A 22,465-nucleotide genomic window follows, 5' to 3' on the forward strand; every position below is an offset into this window, starting at 1 on the left:
ATTTTAACCTGGTGTTTCACACGTTACCCTACTATTTATCCTCCCAACTCTTTTCCTAATTTTCTCCAGATGTGAATGAGTGTATGATCTTCCCCGGGACATGCACTCCTGGAACCTGCCAGAACCTGGACGGCACCTTCCGTTGTCTCTGTCCACCGGGCCACATAGTACAGAACAAGCAGTGTATAGGTGAGGCTTCGTTTAACCCTGGCTACATCACCATGATACATAGTGGTTGGAAAAAAATGTATTTGACCAAATACAATTGCTTTTTCTCTGTTAACAAATGAACAACAGACTTTCAGCATGCTTATAGAGAAGGGCACTCAACATGTACTGCACTGATACTAATGATTGAGGATTGGTTGGAAGAAATTGATAATACGAAGATTGTGGAAGCTGTGCTGCTCGATTTCAGTGGAGCCTTTGAAATATTATTAACATAACCTGTTGTTGAGAAAACTAATGTGTTATGGCTTTTCAACCTCGATCTATCGATCTATCTAATAGAACTCAGAGGGTTTTCTTTAATGGAAGCTTCTCTAATGTCAAACATTTAAAGTGTGGTGTACCACAGGGCAGCTCTCTAGGCCCTCTACTCTTTTCTATTTTTACTAAGGACCTGCCACTGGCATTAAACAAAGCATGTGTGCTGATGATTCAACCACATATGCTTCAGCAACCACAGCTAATGAAGTCACTGAAACCCTTAACAAAGGGTTGCAGTCTGTTTTGGAATGGATGGCCAGCAATAAACTGGTCCTGAACATCTCTAAAACTAAGAGCATTGTATTTGGTACAAATCATTCCCTAAGTTCTAGACTTCAGCTGAATCTGGTAATGAATGGTGTGGCTGTTGAACAAGTTCAGGAGACTAAATTACTTAGTGTTACCTTAGATTGTAAACTGTCATGGTCAAAACATATAGATTCAATGGTTGTAAAGATGGGGCGAAGTCTGTCCGTAATAAAGAGATGCTCTGCTTTTTTCACACCACACTCCACAAAGCAAGTCCTGCAGGCTCTAGTTTTATCTTATCTTGGTTATTGTCCAGTCATATGGTCAAGTGCTGCAAAGAAAGACCTATTTAAGCTACAGCTGGCCCAGAACAGAGCGGCACGTCTTGCTCTTAATTGTAATCAGAGGGCTGATATAAATACTATGCATTTCAGTCTCTCTAAGCTGGGAGTTGTGGAGAGACTGACTGCGTCACTTCTTGTTTTTACGAGAAACATTAATGTATTGGAAATACCAAATTGTTAGCATAGTCAACTTACACACAGCACTGACACACACACACTTACCGCACCAGACATGCCACCAGGGTTCTTTTCACAGTCCCCAGGTCCAGAACAAATTCAAGGAAACGTACAGTATTATACAGAGCCATGAGTGCATGGAACTCCCTTCCATCTTATACAGCGCAAGTGAACAGCAAACCTGGTTTCAAAAAACAGATAAAGCAACACCTCACAGCACAACGCCTCTCCCCCATGTGACCTACTTGTTGTGTGTATATACTGACATGTATGTGTAACTGATAGATTCACACACACACACACACACACACACACACACACACACACACACACACACACACACACACACACACACACACACACACACACACACACACACACACACTATATGTTAATGTAAATTGTAAAGTATTTTGTCGGTGACGTCTTTTTCGTTATGTGTCGGACCCCAGTAAGACTAGCTGTTGCCATTGGCGTCGGCTAATCTGTGTGGACCTGGGTTCAAAATACTATTTAAAATCTGTAAAATACTTTGAATGTGCCAGGCGACACTTTGCTTCTTGAAAGTCCAATATCTTGAAAACTTAACTGTTGATATACAAAGTATTTTTGGACCTTATCAACAGTGTACAAATGAGCAAAATAGGAATTCGATAGTAGTTTGCCTTTAAGCACAGCTAAAGTATTTGAAATGTTTTCAAATATTTGAACCCAGGTCTGGTGTGTACTGTGTGGACTATCCACACAGAGCTATCCATTTTGTAACAGTAATAACAGCTCACCCCTTTTTTCCCTCTGCAGACGTCAACGAGTGTGACGAAGACCCTAACATCTGCCTGTTTGGCTCCTGTTTCAACAACCCGGGCAGTTTCCAGTGTGTGTGCAGGCCTGGCTTCATACTGTCTGAGAACAGTCGCAGGTGTTACGGTATGTAGGGCCAACCAGAATTGTGTTCAAAAACAGTGTTGAGAATTTGGCATATGAGAATAGTTAGGCAACAAAAAGGTTTTAGGAAGGAAGGTTTGTTGTGGCACATGTTTATGTCACATTGTTTATGTTGATACTGCTACAGCACTGCTACAATACAAGGATGGATACTTATCAACACTCATTTCCAACATTTTACTTTCCAACAAGATTGTGGCGTTGTCAAAGCATACCATGGCTTTCAGCCAATCAGAGTACTGCACAATGTTTTTCAAACCCTGCTTTGTTTGTTTTGTTACGTTGTTGCTGGAAACCCCAAAAAACACAGAGGAAGATTTGAATGTTGTTGTGGTCCAGTTTTTAGCCTCTGACCAGCCTCTCTCTGTCTGTTTCTGTCGCTCTCTCTCTCTCTCTCTCTCTCTCTCTCTCTCTCTCTCTGTGTGCCTCTCTTCATCTCTCCAGACACCAGAGAGAGTTACTGCTTCACCCGCTTTGTGAACGGCAAGTGTTCGGTGCCTCAGGCCTTCAACACCAGCAAGGCCAAGTGTTGCTGCAGCACTATGCCCAAGGAGGGCTGGGGAGACCCCTGTGAACTTTGTCCCAAGAAGCAGGATGGTACACACACACACACACACACACACACACACACACACACACACACACACACACACACACACACACACACACACACAAAACATATTCAGCAGCTTGGGTTTTACCAAAGGTATGAGACCCATTCCTACTCCCTAAGCCATGTCTTGACCCATCCCTACTCCCTAAGCCATGTCTTGACTCATTCCTACTCCCTAAGCCATGTCTTGACCCATTCCTACTCCCTAAGCCATGTCTTGACTCATTCCTACTCCCTAAGCCATGTCTTGACCCATTCCTACTCCCTAAGCCATGTCTTGACCCATTCCTACTCCCTAAGCCATGTCTTGACCCATTCCTACTCACTAAGCCATGTCTTGACTCATTCCTACTCCCTAAGCCATGTCTTGACTCATTCCTACTCCCTAAGCCATGTCTTGACTCATTCCTACTCCCTAAGCCATGTCTTGACCCATCTCTACTCCCTAAGCCATGTCTTGACTCATTCCTACTCCCTAAGCCATGTCTTGACCCATTCCTACTCCCTAAGCCATGTCTTGACTCATTCCTACTCCCTAAGCCATGTCTTGACCCATTCCTACTCCCTAAGCCATGTCTTGACTCATTCCTACTCCCTAAGCCATGTCTTGACTCATTCCTACTCCCTAAGCCATGTCTTGACCCATTCCTACTCCCTAAGCCATGTCTTGACTCATTCCTACTCCCTAAGCCATGTCTTGACTCATTCCTACTCCATAAGCCATGTCTTGACCCATTCCTACTCCCTAAGCCATGTCTTGACTCATTCCTACTCCCTAAGCCATGTCCTGACCCATTCCTACTCCCTAAGCCATGTCCTGACCCATTCCTACTCCCTAAGCCATGTCTTGACCCATTCCTACTCCCTAAGCCATGTCTTGACCCATTCCTACTCCCTAAGCCATGTCTTGACTCATTCCTACTCCCTAAGCCATGTCTTGACCCATTCCTACTCCCTAAGCCATGTCTTGACCCATTCCTACTCCCTAAGCCATGTCCTGACCCATTCCTACTCCCTAAGCCATGTCTTGACCCATTCCTACTCCCTAAGCCATGTCTTGACCCATTCCTACTCCCTAAGCCATGTCTTGACCCATTCCTACTCCCTAAGCCATGTCTTGACTCATTCCTACTCCCCAAGCCATGTCTTGACTCATTCCTACTCCCTAAGCCATGTCTTGACTCATTCCTACTCCCTAAGCCATGTCTTGACTCATTCCTACTCCCTAAGCCATGTCTTGACTCATTCCTACTCCCTAAGCCATGTCTTGACCCATTCCTACTCCCTAAGCCATGTCCTGACCCATTCCTACTCCCTAAGCCATGTCTTGACCCATCCCTACTCCCTAAGCCATGTCTTGACCCATTCCTACTCCCTAAGCCATGTCTTGACCCATTCCTACTTCCTAAGCCATGTCTTGACCCATTCCTACTCCCTAAGCCATGTCCTGACCCATTCCTACTTCCTAAGCCATGTCTTGACCCATTCCTACTCCCTAAGCCATGTCTTGACCCATTCCTACTCCCTAAGCCATGTCTTGACTCATTCCTACTCCCTAAGCCATGTCTTGACTCATTCCTACTCCCTAAGCCATGTCCTGACCCATTCCTACTCCCTAAGCCATGTCTTGACCCATTCCTACTTCCTAAGCCATGTCTTGACCCATTCCTACTCCCTAAGCCATGTCCTGACCCATTCCTACTTCCTAAGCCATGTCTTGACCCATTCCTACTCCTTAAGCCATGTCTTGACCCATTCCTACTCCCTAAGCCATGTCTTGACTCATTCCTACTCCCTAAGCCATGTCTTGACTCATTCCTACTCCCTAAGCCATGTCCTGACCCATTCCTACTCCCTAAGCCATGTCTTGACTCATTCCTACTCCCTAAGCCATGTCTTGACTCATTCCTACTCCCTAAGCCATGTCTTGACTCATTCCTACTCCCTAAGCCATGTCTTGACTCATTCCTACTCCCTAAGCCATGTCTTGACTCATTCCTACTCCCTAAGCCATGTCTTGACTCATTCCTACTCCCTAAGCCATGTCTTGACTCATTCCTACTCCCTAAGCCATGTCTTGACCCATTCCTACTCCCTAAGCCATGTCTTGACTCATTCCTACTCCCTGAGCCATGTCTTGACTCATTCCTACTCCCTAAGCCATGTCTTGACCCATTCCTACTCCCTAAGCCATGTCTTGACCCATTCCTACTCCCTAAGCCATGTCTTGACCCATTCCTACTCCCTAAGCCATGTCTTGACTCATTCCTACTCCCTAAGCCATGTCTTGACTCATTCCTACTCCCTAAGCCATGTCTTGACCCATTCCTACTCCCTAAGCCATGTCTTGACTCATTCCTACTCCCTAAGCCATGTCTTGACCCATTCCTACTCCCTAAGCCATGTCTTGACTCATTCCTACTCCCTAAGCCATGTCCTGACCCATTCCTACTCCCTAAGCCATGTCCTGACCCATTCCTACTCCCTAAGCCATGTCTTGACCCATTCCTACTCCCTAAGCCATGTCTTGACCCATTCCTACTCCCTAAGCCATGTCTTGACTCATTCCTACTCCCTAAGCCATGTCTTGACCCATTCCTACTCCCTAAGCCATGTCTTGACCCATTCCTACTCCCTAAGCCATGTCCTGACCCATTCCTACTCCCTAAGCCATGTCTTGACCCATTCCTACTCCCTAAGCCATGTCTTGACCCATTCCTAATCCCTAAGCCATGTCTTGACTCATTCCTACTCCCCAAGCCATGTCTTGACTCATTCCTACTCCCTAAGCCATGTCTTGACTCATTCCTACTCCCTAAGCCATGTCTTGACTCATTCCTACTCCCTAAGCCATGTCTTGACTCATTCCTACTCCCTAAGCCATGTCTTGACCCATTCCTACTCCCTAAGCCATGTCCTGACCCATTCCTACTCCCTAAGCCATGTCTTGACCCATCCCTACTCCCTAAGCCATGTCTTGACCCATTCCTACTCCCTAAGCCATGTCTTGACCCATTCCTACTTCCTAAGCCATGTCTTGACCCATTCCTACTCCCTAAGCCATGTCCTGACCCATTCCTACTTCCTAAGCCATGTCTTGACCCATTCCTACTCCCTAAGCCATGTCTTGACCCATTCCTACTCCCTAAGCCATGTCTTGACCCATTCCTACTCCCTAAGCCATGTCTTGACTCATTCCTACTCCCTAAGCCATGTCTTGACTCATTCCTACTCCCTAAGCCATGTCTTGACCCATTCCTACTCCCTAAGCCATGTCTTGACTCATTCCTACTCCCTAAGCCATGTCTTGACTCATTCCTACTCCATAAGCCATGTCTTGACCCATTCCTACTCCCTAAGCCATGTCTTGACCCATTCCTACTCCCTAAGCCATGTCTTGACCCATTCCTACTCCCTAAGCCATGTCTTGACTCATTCCTACTCCCTAAGCCATGTCTTGACTCATTCCTACTCCCTAAGCCATGTCTTGACCCATTCCTACTCCCTAAGCCATGTCTTGACTCATTCCTACTCCCTAAGCCATGTCTTGACCCATTCCTACTCCCTAAGCCATGTCTTGACTCATTCCTACTCCCTAAGCCATGTCCTGACCCATTCCTACTCCCTAAGCCATGTCCTGACCCATTCCTACTCCCTAAGCCATGTCTTGACCCATTCCTACTCCCTAAGCCATGTCTTGACCCATTCCTACTCCCTAAGCCATGTCTTGACTCATTCCTACTCCCTAAGCCATGTCTTGACCCATTCCTACTCCCTAAGCCATGTCTTGACCCATTCCTACTCCCTAAGCCATGTCCTGACCCATTCCTACTCCCTAAGCCATGTCTTGACCCATTCCTACTCCCTAAGCCATGTCTTGACCCATTCCTACTCCCTAAGCCATGTCTTGACCCATTCCTACTCCCTAAGCCATGTCTTGACTCATTCCTACTCCCCAAGCCATGTCTTGACTCATTCCTACTCCCTAAGCCATGTCTTGACTCATTCCTACTCCCTAAGCCATGTCTTGACTCATTCCTACTCCCTAAGCCATGTCTTGACTCATTCCTACTCCCTAAGCCATGTCTTGACCCATTCCTACTCCCTAAGCCATGTCCTGACCCATTCCTACTCCCTAAGCCATGTCTTGACCCATCCCTACTCCCTAAGCCATGTCTTGACCCATTCCTACTCCCTAAGCCATGTCTTGACCCATTCCTACTTCCTAAGCCATGTCTTGACCCATTCCTACTCCCTAAGCCATGTCCTGACCCATTCCTACTTCCTAAGCCATGTCTTGACCCATTCCTACTCCCTAAGCCATGTCTTGACCCATTCCTACTCCCTAAGCCATGTCTTGACTCATTCCTACTCCCTAAGCCATGTCTTGACTCATTCCTACTCCCTAAGCCATGTCCTGACCCATTCCTACTCCCTAAGCCATGTCTTGACCCATTCCTACTTCCTAAGCCATGTCTTGACCCATTCCTACTCCCTAAGCCATGTCCTGACCCATTCCTACTTCCTAAGCCATGTCTTGACCCATTCCTACTCCTTAAGCCATGTCTTGACCCATTCCTACTCCCTAAGCCATGTCTTGACTCATTCCTACTCCCTAAGCCATGTCTTGACTCATTCCTACTCCCTAAGCCATGTCCTGACCCATTCCTACTCCCTAAGCCATGTCTTGACTCATTCCTACTCCCTAAGCCATGTCTTGACTCATTCCTACTCCCTAAGCCATGTCTTGACTCATTCCTACTCCCTAAGCCATGTCTTGACTCATTCCTACTCCCTAAGCCATGTCTTGACTCATTCCTACTCCCTAAGCCATGTCTTGACTCATTCCTACTCCCTAAGCCATGTCTTGACTCATTCCTACTCCCTAAGCCATGTCTTGACCCATTCCTACTCCCTAAGCCATGTCTTGACTCATTCCTACTCCCTAAGCCATGTCTTGACTCATTCCTACTCCCTAAGCCATGTCTTGACCCATTCCTACTCCCTAAGCCATGTCTTGACCCATTCCTACTCCCTAAGCCATGTCTTGACCCATTCCTACTCCCTAAGCCATGTCTTGACTCATTCCTACTCCCTAAGCCATGTCTTGACTCATTCCTACTCCCTAAGCCATGTCTTGACCCATTCCTACTCCCTAAGCCATGTCTTGACTCATTCCTACTCCCTAAGCCATGTCTTGACCCATTCCTACTCCCTAAGCCATGTCTTGACTCATTCCTACTCCCTAAGCCATGTCCTGACCCATTCCTACTCCCTAAGCCATGTCCTGACCCATTCCTACTCCCTAAGCCATGTCTTGACCCATTCCTACTCCCTAAGCCATGTCTTGACCCATTCCTACTCCCTAAGCCATGTCTTGACTCATTCCTACTCCCTAAGCCATGTCTTGACCCATTCCTACTCCCTAAGCCATGTCTTGACCCATTCCTACTCCCTAAGCCATGTCTTGACCCATTCCTACTCCCTAAGCCATGTCTTGACCCATTCCTACTCCCTAAGCCATGTCTTGACCCATTCCTAATCCCTAAGCCATGTCTTGACTCATTCCTACTCCCTAAGCCATGTCTTGACTCATTCCTACTCCCTAAGCCATGTCTTGACTCATTCCTACTCCCTAAGCCATGTCTTGACTCATTCCTACTCCCTAAGCCATGTCTTGACTCATTCCTACTCCCTAAGCCATGTCTTGACCCATTCCTACTCCCTAAGCCATGTCCTGACCCATTCCTACTCCCTAAGCCATGTCTTGACCCATCCCTATTCCCTAAGCCATGTCTTGACCCATTCCTACTCCCTAAGCCATGTCTTGACCCATTCCTACTTCCTAAGCCATGTCTTGACCCATTCCTACTCCCTAAGCCATGTCCTGACCCATTCCTACTTCCTAAGCCATGTCTTGACCCATTCCTACTCCCTAAGCCATGTCTTGACTCATTCCTACTCCCTAAGCCATGTCTTGACTCATTCCTACTCCCTAAGCCAAGTCTTGACTCATTCCTACTCCCTAAGCCATGTCTTGACTCATTGGGCACAAACTGGTTGAATCAACATAATTTCTACATAATTTCAACCCCCTAAAAATGATGTGATGACTTTGAATCAACGTTGAAAACTGATTGGATTTGCAAAGGTCATCAAGGCAAAGGAATTGTTTGAGTTTGTCTTTTTTTCACCCGCATTTGATACCAAATCCAATGATTTCACACTGTTGATTTTACGTTGAATTCACATTAGTTCACAACTCATTTCAAATGTAAATCAAAATAAGACATTGAACTGACATCTGTGCAGTGACCCTTACAGAAAAACCACTTGATTTCACGTGGGAAATCACATGATTTCATAATTTGTACATATGTAGGTTCATGTGATCACATTAACGTCACATACGATCACATTAGATCCCATGAAAACATGTGTTTTTGGAACACTTCACATGCGATCACATTACAAAAGGGCAGTGGGGGATTGAATAGAGTCCATAGTGAGACCCAATTCAGAATTATTGAGTTAGAATATATAACAATACTCGTATTTATTTCTCCCATCAGTGGCGTTCCAGCACCTGTGTCCCTTCGGCCATGGCATAATCCCTGGGACTGGAGACACACGCATAGGTAACTCAACCACATTAACATATGTGAGGTACAGTGGGAAAAATTACTGTGATTTTTTTTTTTTAGATGATATCGCTTTAAAGGTTCGGAATGAATGATATCGCCTTAAAGGTTTTGAATGAATGATATCGCCTTAAAGGTTTTGAATGAATGATATCGCTGTAAAGGTTTGGAATGAATGATATCCCTTTAAAGGTTTTGAATGAATGATATCGCTTTAAAGGTTTTGAATGAATGATATCCCTTTAAAGGTTTTGTTTTTGTGTTAAACCTTTGACGAGATGACATGAAACAGCATGAATGTGATTTGGAATAAAAAAAACTATGATTTCAACTATAACGACAATGAATAGATGAATGAATAATGCTGTGATGGATAATACTCTTAACATTGCACATCTCCAGACTTGAACGAGTGTGTGGAGAACCCAGGCATCTGTAACAACGGACACTGTATCAACACAGACGGCTCATTCCGCTGCGAGTGTCCAGTAGGCTACACCCTCAACTACACTGGAGTACACTGCATCGGTGAGACACAACCCTATACAACACACCTATTCTATACTAATGAACTGCCTATAGAGTTAACTGGAAACCTGTTCCACAGTCAACTACACTGGGGTACACTGCATCGGTGAGACAGAACCCTATACAACACACCTATTTACATTTTTAATATTTTCAAGTTTTAAAACACTAGTAGTCAATACAAACTGAAATCCATGAGCGGTTAGACAAATACAACAATACCTGTTAGAAGCAGCTCCCTTTAGTTTCCTTTCAATGTATTTTTTTCATGTTAGGAGAGGAGCAGAAGGCACTAAACCAATGTGAGACGAGGTGCAGCCATGTTAGGAGAGGAGCAGAAGGCACTAAACCAATGTGAGACGAGATGCAGCCATGTTAGGAGAGGAGCAGAAGGCACTAAACCAATGTGAGATGAGGTGCAGACATGTTAGAAGAGGAGCAGAAGGCACTAAACCAATGTGAGACGAGGTGCCGCCATGTTAGGAGAGGAGCAGAAGGCACTAAACCAATGTGAGACGAGGTGCAGCCATGTTAGGAGAGGAGCAGAAGGCACTAAACCAATGTGAGACGAGGTGCCGCCATGTTAGGAGAGGAGCAGAAGGCACTAAACCAATGTGAGACGAGGTGCAGCCTTGTTAGGAGAGGATCAGAAGGCACTAAACCAATGTGAGACGAGGTGCAGCCATGTTAGGAGAGGAGCAGAAGGCACTAAACCAATGTGAGACGAGGTGCCGCCATGTTAGGAGAGGAGCAGAAGGCACTAAACCAATGTGAGACGAGGTGCAGCCTTGTTAGGAGAGGATCAGAAGGCACTAAACCAATGTGAGACGAGGTGCAGCCATGTTAGGAGAGGAGCAGAAAGGCACTAAACCAATGTGAGACGAGGTGCAGCCATGTTAGGAGAGAAGCAGAAGGCACTAAACCAATGTGAGACGAGGTGCAGCCATGTTAGGAGAGGAGCAGAAGGCACTAAACCAATGTGAGACGAGGTGCAGACCATGTTAGGAGAGGAGCAGAAGGCACTAAACCAATGTGAGACGAGGTGCCGCCATGTTAGGAGAGGAGCAGAAGGCACTAAACCAATGTGAGACGAGGTGCAGCCTTGTTAGGAGAGGAGCAGAAGGCACTAAACCAATGTGAGACGAGGTGCAGCCATGTTAGGAGAGGAGCAGAAGGCACTAAACCAATGTGAGACGAGGTGCAGCCATGTTAGGAGAGGAGCAGAAGGCACTAAACCAATGTGAGACGAGGTGCAGCCATGTTAGGAGAGGAGCAGAAGGCACTAAACCAATGTGAGACGAGGTGCCGCCATGTTAGGAGAGGAGCAGAAGGCACTAAACCAATGTGAGACGAGGTGCAGACCATGTTAGGAGAGGAGCAGAAGGCACTAAACCAATGTGAGACGAGGTGCCGCCATGTTAGGAGAGGAGCAGAAGGTTCTAAACCAATGTGAGACGAGGTGCAGCCTTGTTAGGAGAGGAGCAGAAGGCACTAAACCAATGTGAGACGAGGTGCAGACATGTTAGGAGAGGAGCAGAAGGCACTAAACCAATGTGAGACGAGGTGCCGCCATGTTAGGAGAGGAGCAGAAGGCACTAAACCAATGTGAGACGAGGTGCAGACCATGTTAGGAGAGGAGCAGAAGGCACTAAACCAATGTGAGACGAGGTGCCGCCATGTTAGGAGAGGAGCAGAAGGCACTAAACCAATGTGAGACGAGGTGCAGCCTTGTTAGGAGAGGAGCAGAAGGCACTAAACCAATGTGAGACGAGGTGCAGCCATGTTAGGAGAGGAGCAGAAGGCACTAAACCAATGTGAGACGAGGTGCAGACCATGTTAGGAGAGGAGCAGAAGGCACTAAACCAATGTGAGACGAGGTGCCGCCATGTTAGGAGAGGAGCAGAAGGCACTAAACCAATGTGAGACGAGATGCAGCCATGTTAGGAGAGGAGCAGAAGGCACTAAACCAATGTGAGACGAGGTGCAGACCATGTTAGGAGAGGAGCAGAAGGCACTAAACCAATGTGAGACGAGGTGCCGCCATGTTAGGAGAGGAGCAGAAGGCACTAAACCAATGTGAGACGAGGTGCAGACATGTTAGGAGAGGAGCAGAAGGCACAAAACCAATGTGAGACGAGGTTCAGACCAAAAATAATATGAGCATTAGGAAGAAAAAAGGTGCAATTTTATTCACGTTACACATTGGCAGCGAAGAGTTGAATTCCAGTGTAGCCTAGTGCATAGTGTCCAGCCTAAATACACAGAACAAAACTATTAACGCAACATGTCAAGTGTTGGTCCCATGTTTCATGAACCGAAATAAAATGTTCCATACGCACAATTTTGTTTACAGCCCTGTTAGTGAGCATTTCTCCTTGGTCAAGATAATCCATCCACCTGACACGTGTGGCATATCAAGAAGCTGATTAAACAGCATGATCATTACACAGGTGCACCTTGTGCTGGTGACAATAAAAGGCCAGTCTAAAATGTGCAATATGTCACACAACACAATGCAACAGATGTCTCAAGTTTTGAGGGAGTGTGCAATTGGCATGCTGATTGCAGGAATGTCCACCAGAGCTGTTGCCAGAAAATCGAATGTTAATTTCTTTACCATAAGCCGCCTCAACATAATTTTAGAGAATTTGGCCAACCGGCCTCACAACCACAGACCACTTGTAACCACGCCAGCCCAGGACCTCAACATCCGGCTTCTTCACCTGTGGGATCATGTGAGACCAGCCACCAGCCATCTTGACCTGACTGCAGTTCGGCGTCGTAACCGACTTCAGTGGGCAAATGCTCACCTTCGATGGCCACTGGCACGCTGGAGAAGTGTGCTCTTTACAGATGAATCCCGGTTTCAACTGTACCAAGGCAGATGGCAAACAGCGAGTATGGTGTCATGTGGGCGAGTGGTTTGCTGATGTCAATGTTGTGAACAGAGTGACCCATGGTGGTGGGGTTATGGTATGGGGCAGGCATAAGCTACGGACAATGAACACAAGTGCGTTTTATCGATGGCAATTTGAATGCACGGAGATACCGTGATGAGATCCTCAGGCCCATTGTCGTGCCATTCATTTGCCGCCATCACCTCATGTTTCAGCATGATAATACACGGCCCCATGTTGCAAGGATCTGTACACAATTCCTGGAAGCTGAAAATGTCCCATGTATCAGACTGGTTTCTGATCCACGCCCCCACTTTATATTATATATCTATATTCCCAGTCATGTGAAATCCATAGTTTAGGTCCCAATGAATGTATTTAAATTGACTGATTTCCTTATATGAACTGTAACTCAGTCAAATCTCATAAAATGCTCATAAAATGCTCATATAAGACAGGCTCTGCCAGGTGGTGCTCATATAGGACAGGCTCTACCAGGTGGTGCTCATATAAGACAGGCTCTACCAGGTGGTGCTCATATAGGACAGGCTCTACCAGGTGGTGCTCATATAGGACAGGCTCTACCAGGTGGTGCTCATATAGGACAGGCTCTACCAGGTGGTGCTCATATAAGACATGCTCTACCAGGTGGTGCTCATATAGGACAGGCTCTACCAGGTGGTGTTCATATAGGACAGGCTCTACCAGGTGGTGCTCATATAGGACAGGCTCTACCAGGTGGTGCTCATATAGGACAAGCTCTACCAGGTGGTGTTCATATAAGACAGGCTCTACCAGGTGGTGTTCATATAGGACAGGCTCTACCAGGTGCTGCTCATATAGGACAGGCTCTACCAGGTGGTGTTCATATAAGACAGGCTCTACCAGGTGGTGTTCATATAGGACAGGCTCTACCAGGTGGTGCTCATATAGGACAGGCTCTACCAGGTGGTGCTCATATAGGACAGGCTCTACCAGGTGGTGCTCATATAGGACAAGCTCTACCAGGTGGTGTTCATATAAGACAGGCTCTACCAGGTGGTGTTCATATAGGACAGGCTCTACCAGGTGCTGCTCATATAGGACAGGCTCTACCAGGTGGTGCTCATATAAGACAGGCTCTACCAGGTGGTGTTCATATAGGACAGGCTCTACCAGGTGCTGCTCATATAGGACAGGCTCTACCAGGTGGTGCTCATATAAGACAGGCTCTACCAGGTGCTGCTCATATAGGACAGGCTCTACCAGGTGGTGCTCATATAAGACAGGCTCTACCAGGTGGTGCTCATATAGGACAGGCTCTACCAGGTGGTGTTCATATAGGACAGGCTCTACCAGGTGGTGCTCATATAAGTCAGGCTCTACCAGGTGGTGCTCATATAGGAGCTATACAGAGGAAACACTCTACTACACCAGAATGCACTGTATACTCTAACGTCACTAAACCTTGACATACCTCCTCTGTACTGTGCCATCTCATAGCGTCTATACTGAAGAAAACGTATGGAGTTGACCAAACAATAAGGTTCATGCATCTAAATAACAGGTTGCCCAGACACATATTAAACCTAGTATTGGACTGGAAAGCATGGTCAATGGAGCATCTCCGTAACATGAATCTGTGTCTGGATAACAGCCCCATAAATTACAATAAATGTTGGTTTTCTGTGCAATACTGTGATCTGGAAATTCTACTGTAATGTTCTAGTTGACTAGTCCAGTTACCGTTTGGTTAATTGTCCAACCTTGTGGTCCTGACCAGATGTTGACGAGTGTTTGGTGGGGAACCTATGTGGGAACGGGACATGCTCTAACGTGATTGGAGGGTTCGAGTGTAACTGTGAGGAGGGCTTTGAGCCAGGCCCCATGATGACCTGTGAAGGTGGGTGGAACCCTACTGGACATGTACATGTTATCTATGTGGTGGAGATGTATTTATTCCTTTAATATCGTGTTGCAGTCATTGTAATTTAAACACGTTTTCAAGTATTTTATTTTTTTATATACTTTTATTTTCCAAGTTTTAGTATATTGAAAATCTATTAAAATCATGATCTTAACACATTGGCAAATGTGTTTAATGGCAAATGGAACGTATTATATTAATCTAGTGTGAAATGTTCAGTAGGAAAGTTAAACCATATGGATATAAATATATGAATATGTAAATATGTGCTGGATGTATTGAAGGCAGGATGCAAATTTAAATGCAGAAATGTTCAAATGAGACTGATTATTTGCCTGAAGGTTGTGTTTTGTGTGTGTGTGTGTGTGTGTGCCCGTGCCGGTGTGCATGCGCGTACATATGTGTGCGTGGTTCATGGGATATCGATTTTGACTGCTGGTGTTGTCCTCTGTCTGTCTCTCTGTCTGTCTCTCTGTGTCTGTCTGTCTGTCTGTCTGTCTGTCTGTCTGTCTGTCTGTCTGTCTGTCTGTCTGTCTGTCTGTCTGTCTGTCTGTCTGTCTGTCTGTCTGTCTGTCTGTCTGTCTGTCTGTCTGTCTGTCTGTCTACGTCCCGTTCTCTGGGTCAGACGTCAACGAGTGTGCCATCAGCCCCCTGCTGTGTGCATTCCGCTGCATCAACACCTTCGGAGGATACGAGTGCATGTGTCCCGGTGGCTACACTCTGAGAGAGAACCAGAGGATGTGCCAGGGTGAGATCTACACGCTACACGCTACACGCTACACGCTACACGCTACACACGCTACACGCTACACGCTACACACACACTACACGCTACACGCTACACACTACACGCTACACGCTACACACGCTACACACTACACACGCTACACGCTACACACTCACACACTACACACGCTACACACTACACACTACACACGCTACACACTCACACACTACACACGCTACACACTCACACACACTACACACGCTACACACTCACACACTACACACGCTACACACTCACACACTACACACGCTACACACTACACACGCTACACACTACACACTAAACACGCTACACACTCACACACTACACACGCTACACACTCACACACACTACACACGCTACACACTCACACACTACACACGCTACACACTCACACACTACACACGCTACACACTCACACACACTACACACGCTACACACTCACACACTACACACTCACACACTACACACTCACACACTACACACGCTACACACTCACACACTACACACGCTACACACTCACACACTACACACGCTACACACTCACACACACTACACACGCTACACACTCACACACTACACACGCTACACACTCACACACTACACACGCTACACACTCACACACTACACACGCTACACACTCACACACACGCTACACACTCACACACTACACACGCTACACACTCACACACTACACACGCTACACACTCACACACTACACACGCTACACACGCTACACGCTACACACTCACACACTACACACGCTACACACTCACACACTACACACGCTACACACTCACACACTACACACGCTACACACTCACACACTACACACGCTACACACTCACACACTACACACGCTACACACTCACACACTACACACGCTACACACTCACACACGCTACACACTCACACACTACACACGCTACACACTCACACACTACACACGCTACACACTCACACACTACACACGCTACACACTCACACACGCTACACACTACACACTACACACGCTACACACTCACACACTACACACGCTACACACGCTACACAATACACACGCTACACACTTACACACATTATTACTCTTTTACCCAATATTGACCCTGAAGGGATAGTTCAACCTATTGACGAGTCACGCTAACTCCCAAAACACACACACACGGACGGACACGCTTACACACCCTTCACACTCTTCACAAACGCTGCTGCTACTCTGTTTATTATCTATCCTGATTGCCTAGTCGCTTTTCTACATGTACATATTACCTCAGTTACCTCCACTACTTCGTACCCCTGCACATTGACTTGATACTGGTACTCCTTGCGTATAGATTTTTATTTTGAATATTTTTTCTTTCTTTTTGTATTATTCTTTATTTATTTATTTTATTGCAGAAACACCAGTATACATACAAGAAGTATACCAACAGACAATGATAACATATGCTAGTGGATACAGCAAATGACAGATTATACAAATACCTTTTTTTGGTTACTACATGATTCCATAATGGGTTATTTCAATGTTTGATGTCTTCACTATTATTCTACAATGTAGAAAATAGTACAAATAAAGAAAAACCCTTGAATGAGTAGGTGTGTCCACACTTTTGACCGGTACTGCATGTGTCATCAGTCTCAAGGAGACGTATTCTTTGTAAGGTGTTCATTTAGAACAAATGACCTCTTCAACTATAATAGAGTCATCACATTGTGTCCTTTCAGCCTCCACAACTGATTTCACATCCCCCAGATAATACCCCCAAAAAGAGTTGAGGTCACCTCACAATACTTAGAACTATATACAAAACAACCACTTGTTTCACCATCATTTCTCCCCGTGGGCATATAATATATAATAAAACAACGCAGATTATGGAGGGTTTTACACACATCCAAACCTTTCACAGTAGCTGGACAAAGATCCCATATAAATACAAAGGGAGAATGTCCCACTCACCGTTTTACTGCTTTCTAATAGGCCTGTGTTTTATGAACATAATCGGAACCATCTTACAGATAAATTCGCGTTCTCACATCTCCAGAAGTTGCATTGCAACGTGAATCGTTCTAATAAGTTCGGTTGTAATAAACTGAGATGAAAAACTAACAGTTGATTTTTTTAAAACAACAAGTAAAATGTAATGAGATCATAAAACCTCCAGGTTAATAAGACGCATTGCTGTTGAACCAGCCTTTGCTATATATTGCGTAAGGGAGGGCTTGAGTTTTTAACATATGAAACGGAAAACAATACATTTTTTACAGGTGACAGATAACTTCTAAATACAAGGTTCACCAGTATTCACCGAGGTACTCATCTCTCGTTTCATGATGGGCACGTAGCCTACTGTACAATCATGGAAGGGGTTTTACGCATGTCCAAAATGGGATCTGCATGGCTAAAATAATGTGGGCCTGTCTACAATGCTTAGATTAAAAGGGAATGTTAGCTCACTGGTTTACTCCACTCAAACGTTGATATTTTAATAAAGCTTTAGTGATTAAGATTTATTTTCCAAGCCAAACCCTTTATCGAAAGTCTTGACTAAATTGCGATTGCATTGGGCAGACAAAGAAACGCCTTAATTGAGAAGAGGGGAGGCAATGCTTGGTTTTTAATCAAATTAAAAAATATCTAAATAGGAAGTATACAGGCACCAAAAGCATGTTAGGTATCTCTTGTTCCATGTTCATATGGGCAGTGTGCGTCACGGCTGGATAGGCTGCGTTTCCACTGTCAAAATTCATGCCATAACCATCTGAGTTACTGCTAAAACCAGCTTTTTGGTTGCTCTTAAATATCCCCGTCAGCACTGCTGGAAATTAGCACTTTGGATCATGTTTTTAAGGTCACACCTCAAATATTTCCACCTCGCCCATGTGAGCTCAAGCCAGCTGATATAAGACCGGTAAATTGCCAAACCTGGCGTTATGGCTGCAAAATGCCAGTGTGGCAGTTTTTACATGACGAAATGACAAACTACCGTGCGTTTGACACTAGCTCCGTCTTAACGCCAGCCGAAAATAGAGCCCATTGGGCGTGAATCGTTTCTGAAGGCACTCTATAACATGAGGTACATTTGAAATTTTGGATGAACATTAAGTCTACAGACAAAGCGGAGAAATCGTTCATACTCACTAAAGAACATCTTTCTTTCATACAAAAATACCGTGCTATCGTTTCCTCAGATCTGGATGAGTGTTCCGAGGGGCTCCACGACTGTGAGTCCAGAGGCATGACCTGCAAGAACCTCATCGGCACCTTCATGTGTGTGTGCCCGCCGGGGATGGTGCGGCGCCTGGACAACGAAGTGTGCGAGGGTGAGGAAAGGGTCTACAGTACATTGATAGAACTGTTCAACAGTGATGCGTTATCATTTCACTGTGGTCATTGATAGAACTGTTCAACAGTGATGCGTTATCATTTCACTGTGGTCATTGATAGAACTGTTCAACAGTGATGTGTTATCATTTCACTGTGGTCATTGATAGAACTGTTCAACAGTGATGCGTTATCATTTCACTGTGGTCATTGATAGAACTGTTCAACAGTGATGTGTTATCATTTCACTGTGGTCATTGATAGAACTGTTCAACAGTATCATTTCACTGTGGTCATTGATAGAACTGTTCAACAGTGATGTGTTATCATTTCACTGTGGTCATTGATAGAACTGTTCAACAGTGATGTGTTATCATTTCACTGTGGTCATTGATAGAACTGTTCAACAGTGATGCGTTATCATTTCACTGTGGTCATTGATAGAACTGTTCAAGACGGATCCCACTGGACACCGACGTCAGATCAACGTTTAGTTTTGATTTACATTCGGTTGAGTTTTCAACTAACGTGAATTACAGTGGGGAGAACAAGTATTTGATACACTGCCGATTTTGCAGGTTTTCCTACTTACAAAGCATGTAGAGGTCTGTAATTTTTATCATAGGTACACTTCAACTGTGAGAGACGGAATCTAAAACAAAAATCCAGAAAATCACATTGTATGATTTTTAAGTAATTAATTTGCATTTTATTGCATGACATAAGTATTTGATACATCAGAAAAGCAGAACTTAATATTTGGTACAGAAACCTTTGTTTGCAATTACAGAGATCATACGTTTCCTGTAGTTCTTGACCAGGTTTGCACACACTGCAGCAGGGATTTTGGCCCACTCCTCCATACAGACCTTCTCCAGATCCTTCAGGTTTCGGGGCTGTCGCTGGGCAATACGGAATTTCAGCTCCCTCCAAAGATTTTCTATTGGATTAAGGTCTGGAGACTGGCTAGACCACTCCAGGACCTTGAGATGCTTCTTACGGAGCCACTCCTTAGTTGCCCTGGCTGTGTGTTTCGGGTCGTTGTCATCCTGGAAGACCCAGCCACGACCCATCTTCAATGCTCTTACTGAGGGAAGGAGGTTGTTGGCCAAGATCTCGCGATACATGGCCCCATCCATCCTCCCCTCAATACGGTGCAGTCGTCCTGTCCCCTTTGCAGAAAAGCAGCCCCAAAGAATGATGTTTCCACCTCCATGCTTCACGTTTGGGATGGGTTCTTGGGGTTGTACTCATCCTTCTTCTTCCTCCAAACACAGCGAGTGGAGTTTAGACCAAAAAGTTATATTTTTGTCTCATCAGACCACATGACCTTCTCCCATTCCTCCTCTGGATCATCCAGATGGTCATTGGCAAACTTCAGACGGGCCTGGACATGCGCTGGCTTGAGCAGGGGGACCTTGCGTGCGCTGCAGTATTTTAATCCATGACGGCGTAATGTGTTACTAATGGTTTTCTTTGAGACTGTGGTCCCAGCTCTCTTCAGGTCATTGACCAGGTCCTGCCGTGTAGTTCTGGGCTGATCCCTCACCTTCCTCATGATCATTGATGCCCCACGAGGTGAGATCTTGCATGGAGCCCCAGACCGAGGGTGATTGACCGTCATCTTGAACTTCTTCCATTTTCTAATAATTGCGCCAACAGTTGTTGCCTTCTCACCAAGCTGCTTGCCTATTGTCCTGTAGCCCATCCCAGCCTTGTGCAGGTCTACAATTTTATCCCTGATGTCCTTACACAGCTTTCTGGTCTTGGCCATTGTGGAGAGGTTGGAGTCTGTTTGATTGAGTGTGTGGACAGGTGTCTTTTATACAGGTAATGAGTTCAAACAGGTGCAGTTAATACAGGTAATGAGTGGAGAACAGGAGGGCTTCTTAAAGAAAAACTAACAGGTCTGTGAGAGCCGGAATTCTTACTGGTTGGTAGGTGATCAAATACTTATGTCATGCAATAAAATGCAAATTAATTACTTAAAAATCATACAATGTGATTTTCTGGATTTTTGTTTTAGATTCCGTCTCTCACAGTTGAAGTGTACCTATGATAAAAATTACAGACCTCTACATGCTTTGTAAGTAGGAAAACCTGCAAAATCGGCAGTGTATCAAATACTTGTTCTCCCCACTGTAAATGTAAAATCAATGTCATTGGATTTAGGTTAAAAGTTGGGTAAAAAATGTTGCATATCTAATCAGTTTTCCACGTTGATTCAACGCCATCGCATAGATTTTTTGGGGCTGAAATAATGTGGGAACAATGTTAATTCAACCAGTTTTTGCCTAGTGGGATGTGAGATTGCATATTTTTGGGGGGAGATGCAAGTTTGATTTTAAACATATATCGCCCCTCCTTCTACTGCATCTTTAACTTTCTATTTGTCTTTCTCTCTCTACCCCTTCATCTTTTACTCTCTCTCTCTCCATCACATTCTTACCTCCCTTTTATCCCTCCCACTGTCTTTCTGTCTCTCTCTCTCTTTCTCCATTCAGATGAGAATGAGTGTCGTAGCAAGCCGGGGATCTGTGAGAATGGCCGTTGTATCAACACTATAGGCAGCTACATATGTGAGTGTGGAGGCGGCTATGAGTCTGACTCTACACGGACACAGTGTCTCGGTAAGAATCATACACACTCCTCCGGAACACACTGTGGGTGTGTGTGTGTCTGACAGTCAGTGTTAGGAATATCTTCTGTACAGTATATGTCTAAAATTAGCTAGAAGTTGTTTATTTAGTTAGTGATACAACAGCTTTTTCTCCCGACCACTTGCCAAAATGACAGTTGAGTAACAACTAGAGCAGACCGTAGTCTTCTTCTTCTTGTTAGCCCCTGTGCTACATCTGGACGGTTACATGTCCTCTCCTGTATAAATGTCCGTTATTGTTTTTAAATGGAAATGGAAAAAAATAAGAGATTTAAAAACGTCTTACAAACCGCCTGTTCTTTTTTTTTCTTCATGTTGTAATGTGTTGAATGACTTGTTTAAATGTCTGTCTGTTCTGTATAGAGCCTGTATTCTAGCGGCAACGCTCACGGTTACTCTAACCATATTCTTCCCCCCACCGGAGAACAGGCTTCAAGCCCCACAACGTCCCTTCCGTCTCTCCCACGTATCTGTCTCCCCCTCGGTTTCATAACACCTGCATTACTTGCTGTTTGGGGTTTTAGGCTGGGTTTCTGTACAGCCCTTTGTGACATCAGCTGATGTAAGAAGGGATTTATAAATACATTTGATACATTTGATAACTGCCTCAATAAAGTAAAAAAAATGCCCCAAAATATATATCTAGAGTAAATTAGCATTTCACTACAATCGCATAAATATCTGCTAACCATGTGTATGTGACCAATACAATTTGATTTGTTTTAGAGTATATTCACTGAGTGTACAAAACATTAAGATTGAGTTGCACCCCCCCCCCCCCTTGCTCTCACAACAGCCTCAATTCGTCAGGGCATAGACTACAAGGTGTCAAATGTGTTCCACAGGGATGCTGGCCCATGTTGACTACAATGCTTTGGGTGGTGGACCATTCTTGATACACACAGGAAACTGTTGAGCGTGAA

General features: G+C 45.1%; 1 protein-coding gene across 1 annotated transcript in view; it reads left to right on the plus strand.

Moving 5' to 3' along the window:
* The window catches only part of fbn2a (fibrillin 2a), a 222,242-nt gene that overhangs the window by 184,470 nt on the left and 15,307 nt on the right, over window positions 1–22,465 (plus strand). The window contains exons 48-56 of the mRNA XM_071351419.1: window positions 70–189; window positions 2,061–2,186; window positions 2,649–2,801; window positions 9,390–9,455; window positions 9,861–9,986; window positions 14,646–14,765; window positions 15,415–15,537; window positions 18,751–18,882; window positions 21,388–21,513. Coding sequence (XP_071207520.1) covers window positions 70–189; window positions 2,061–2,186; window positions 2,649–2,801; window positions 9,390–9,455; window positions 9,861–9,986; window positions 14,646–14,765; window positions 15,415–15,537; window positions 18,751–18,882; window positions 21,388–21,513 — 1,092 coding nt within the window. The remainder of the gene's footprint in view (window positions 1–69; window positions 190–2,060; window positions 2,187–2,648; window positions 2,802–9,389; window positions 9,456–9,860; window positions 9,987–14,645; window positions 14,766–15,414; window positions 15,538–18,750; window positions 18,883–21,387; window positions 21,514–22,465) is intronic.

Source organism: Salvelinus alpinus, chromosome 18 (assembly GCF_045679555.1).
Source record: "Salvelinus alpinus chromosome 18, SLU_Salpinus.1, whole genome shotgun sequence".
In the NCBI taxonomy this organism is placed as follows: domain Eukaryota; kingdom Metazoa; phylum Chordata; class Actinopteri; order Salmoniformes; family Salmonidae; genus Salvelinus; species Salvelinus alpinus.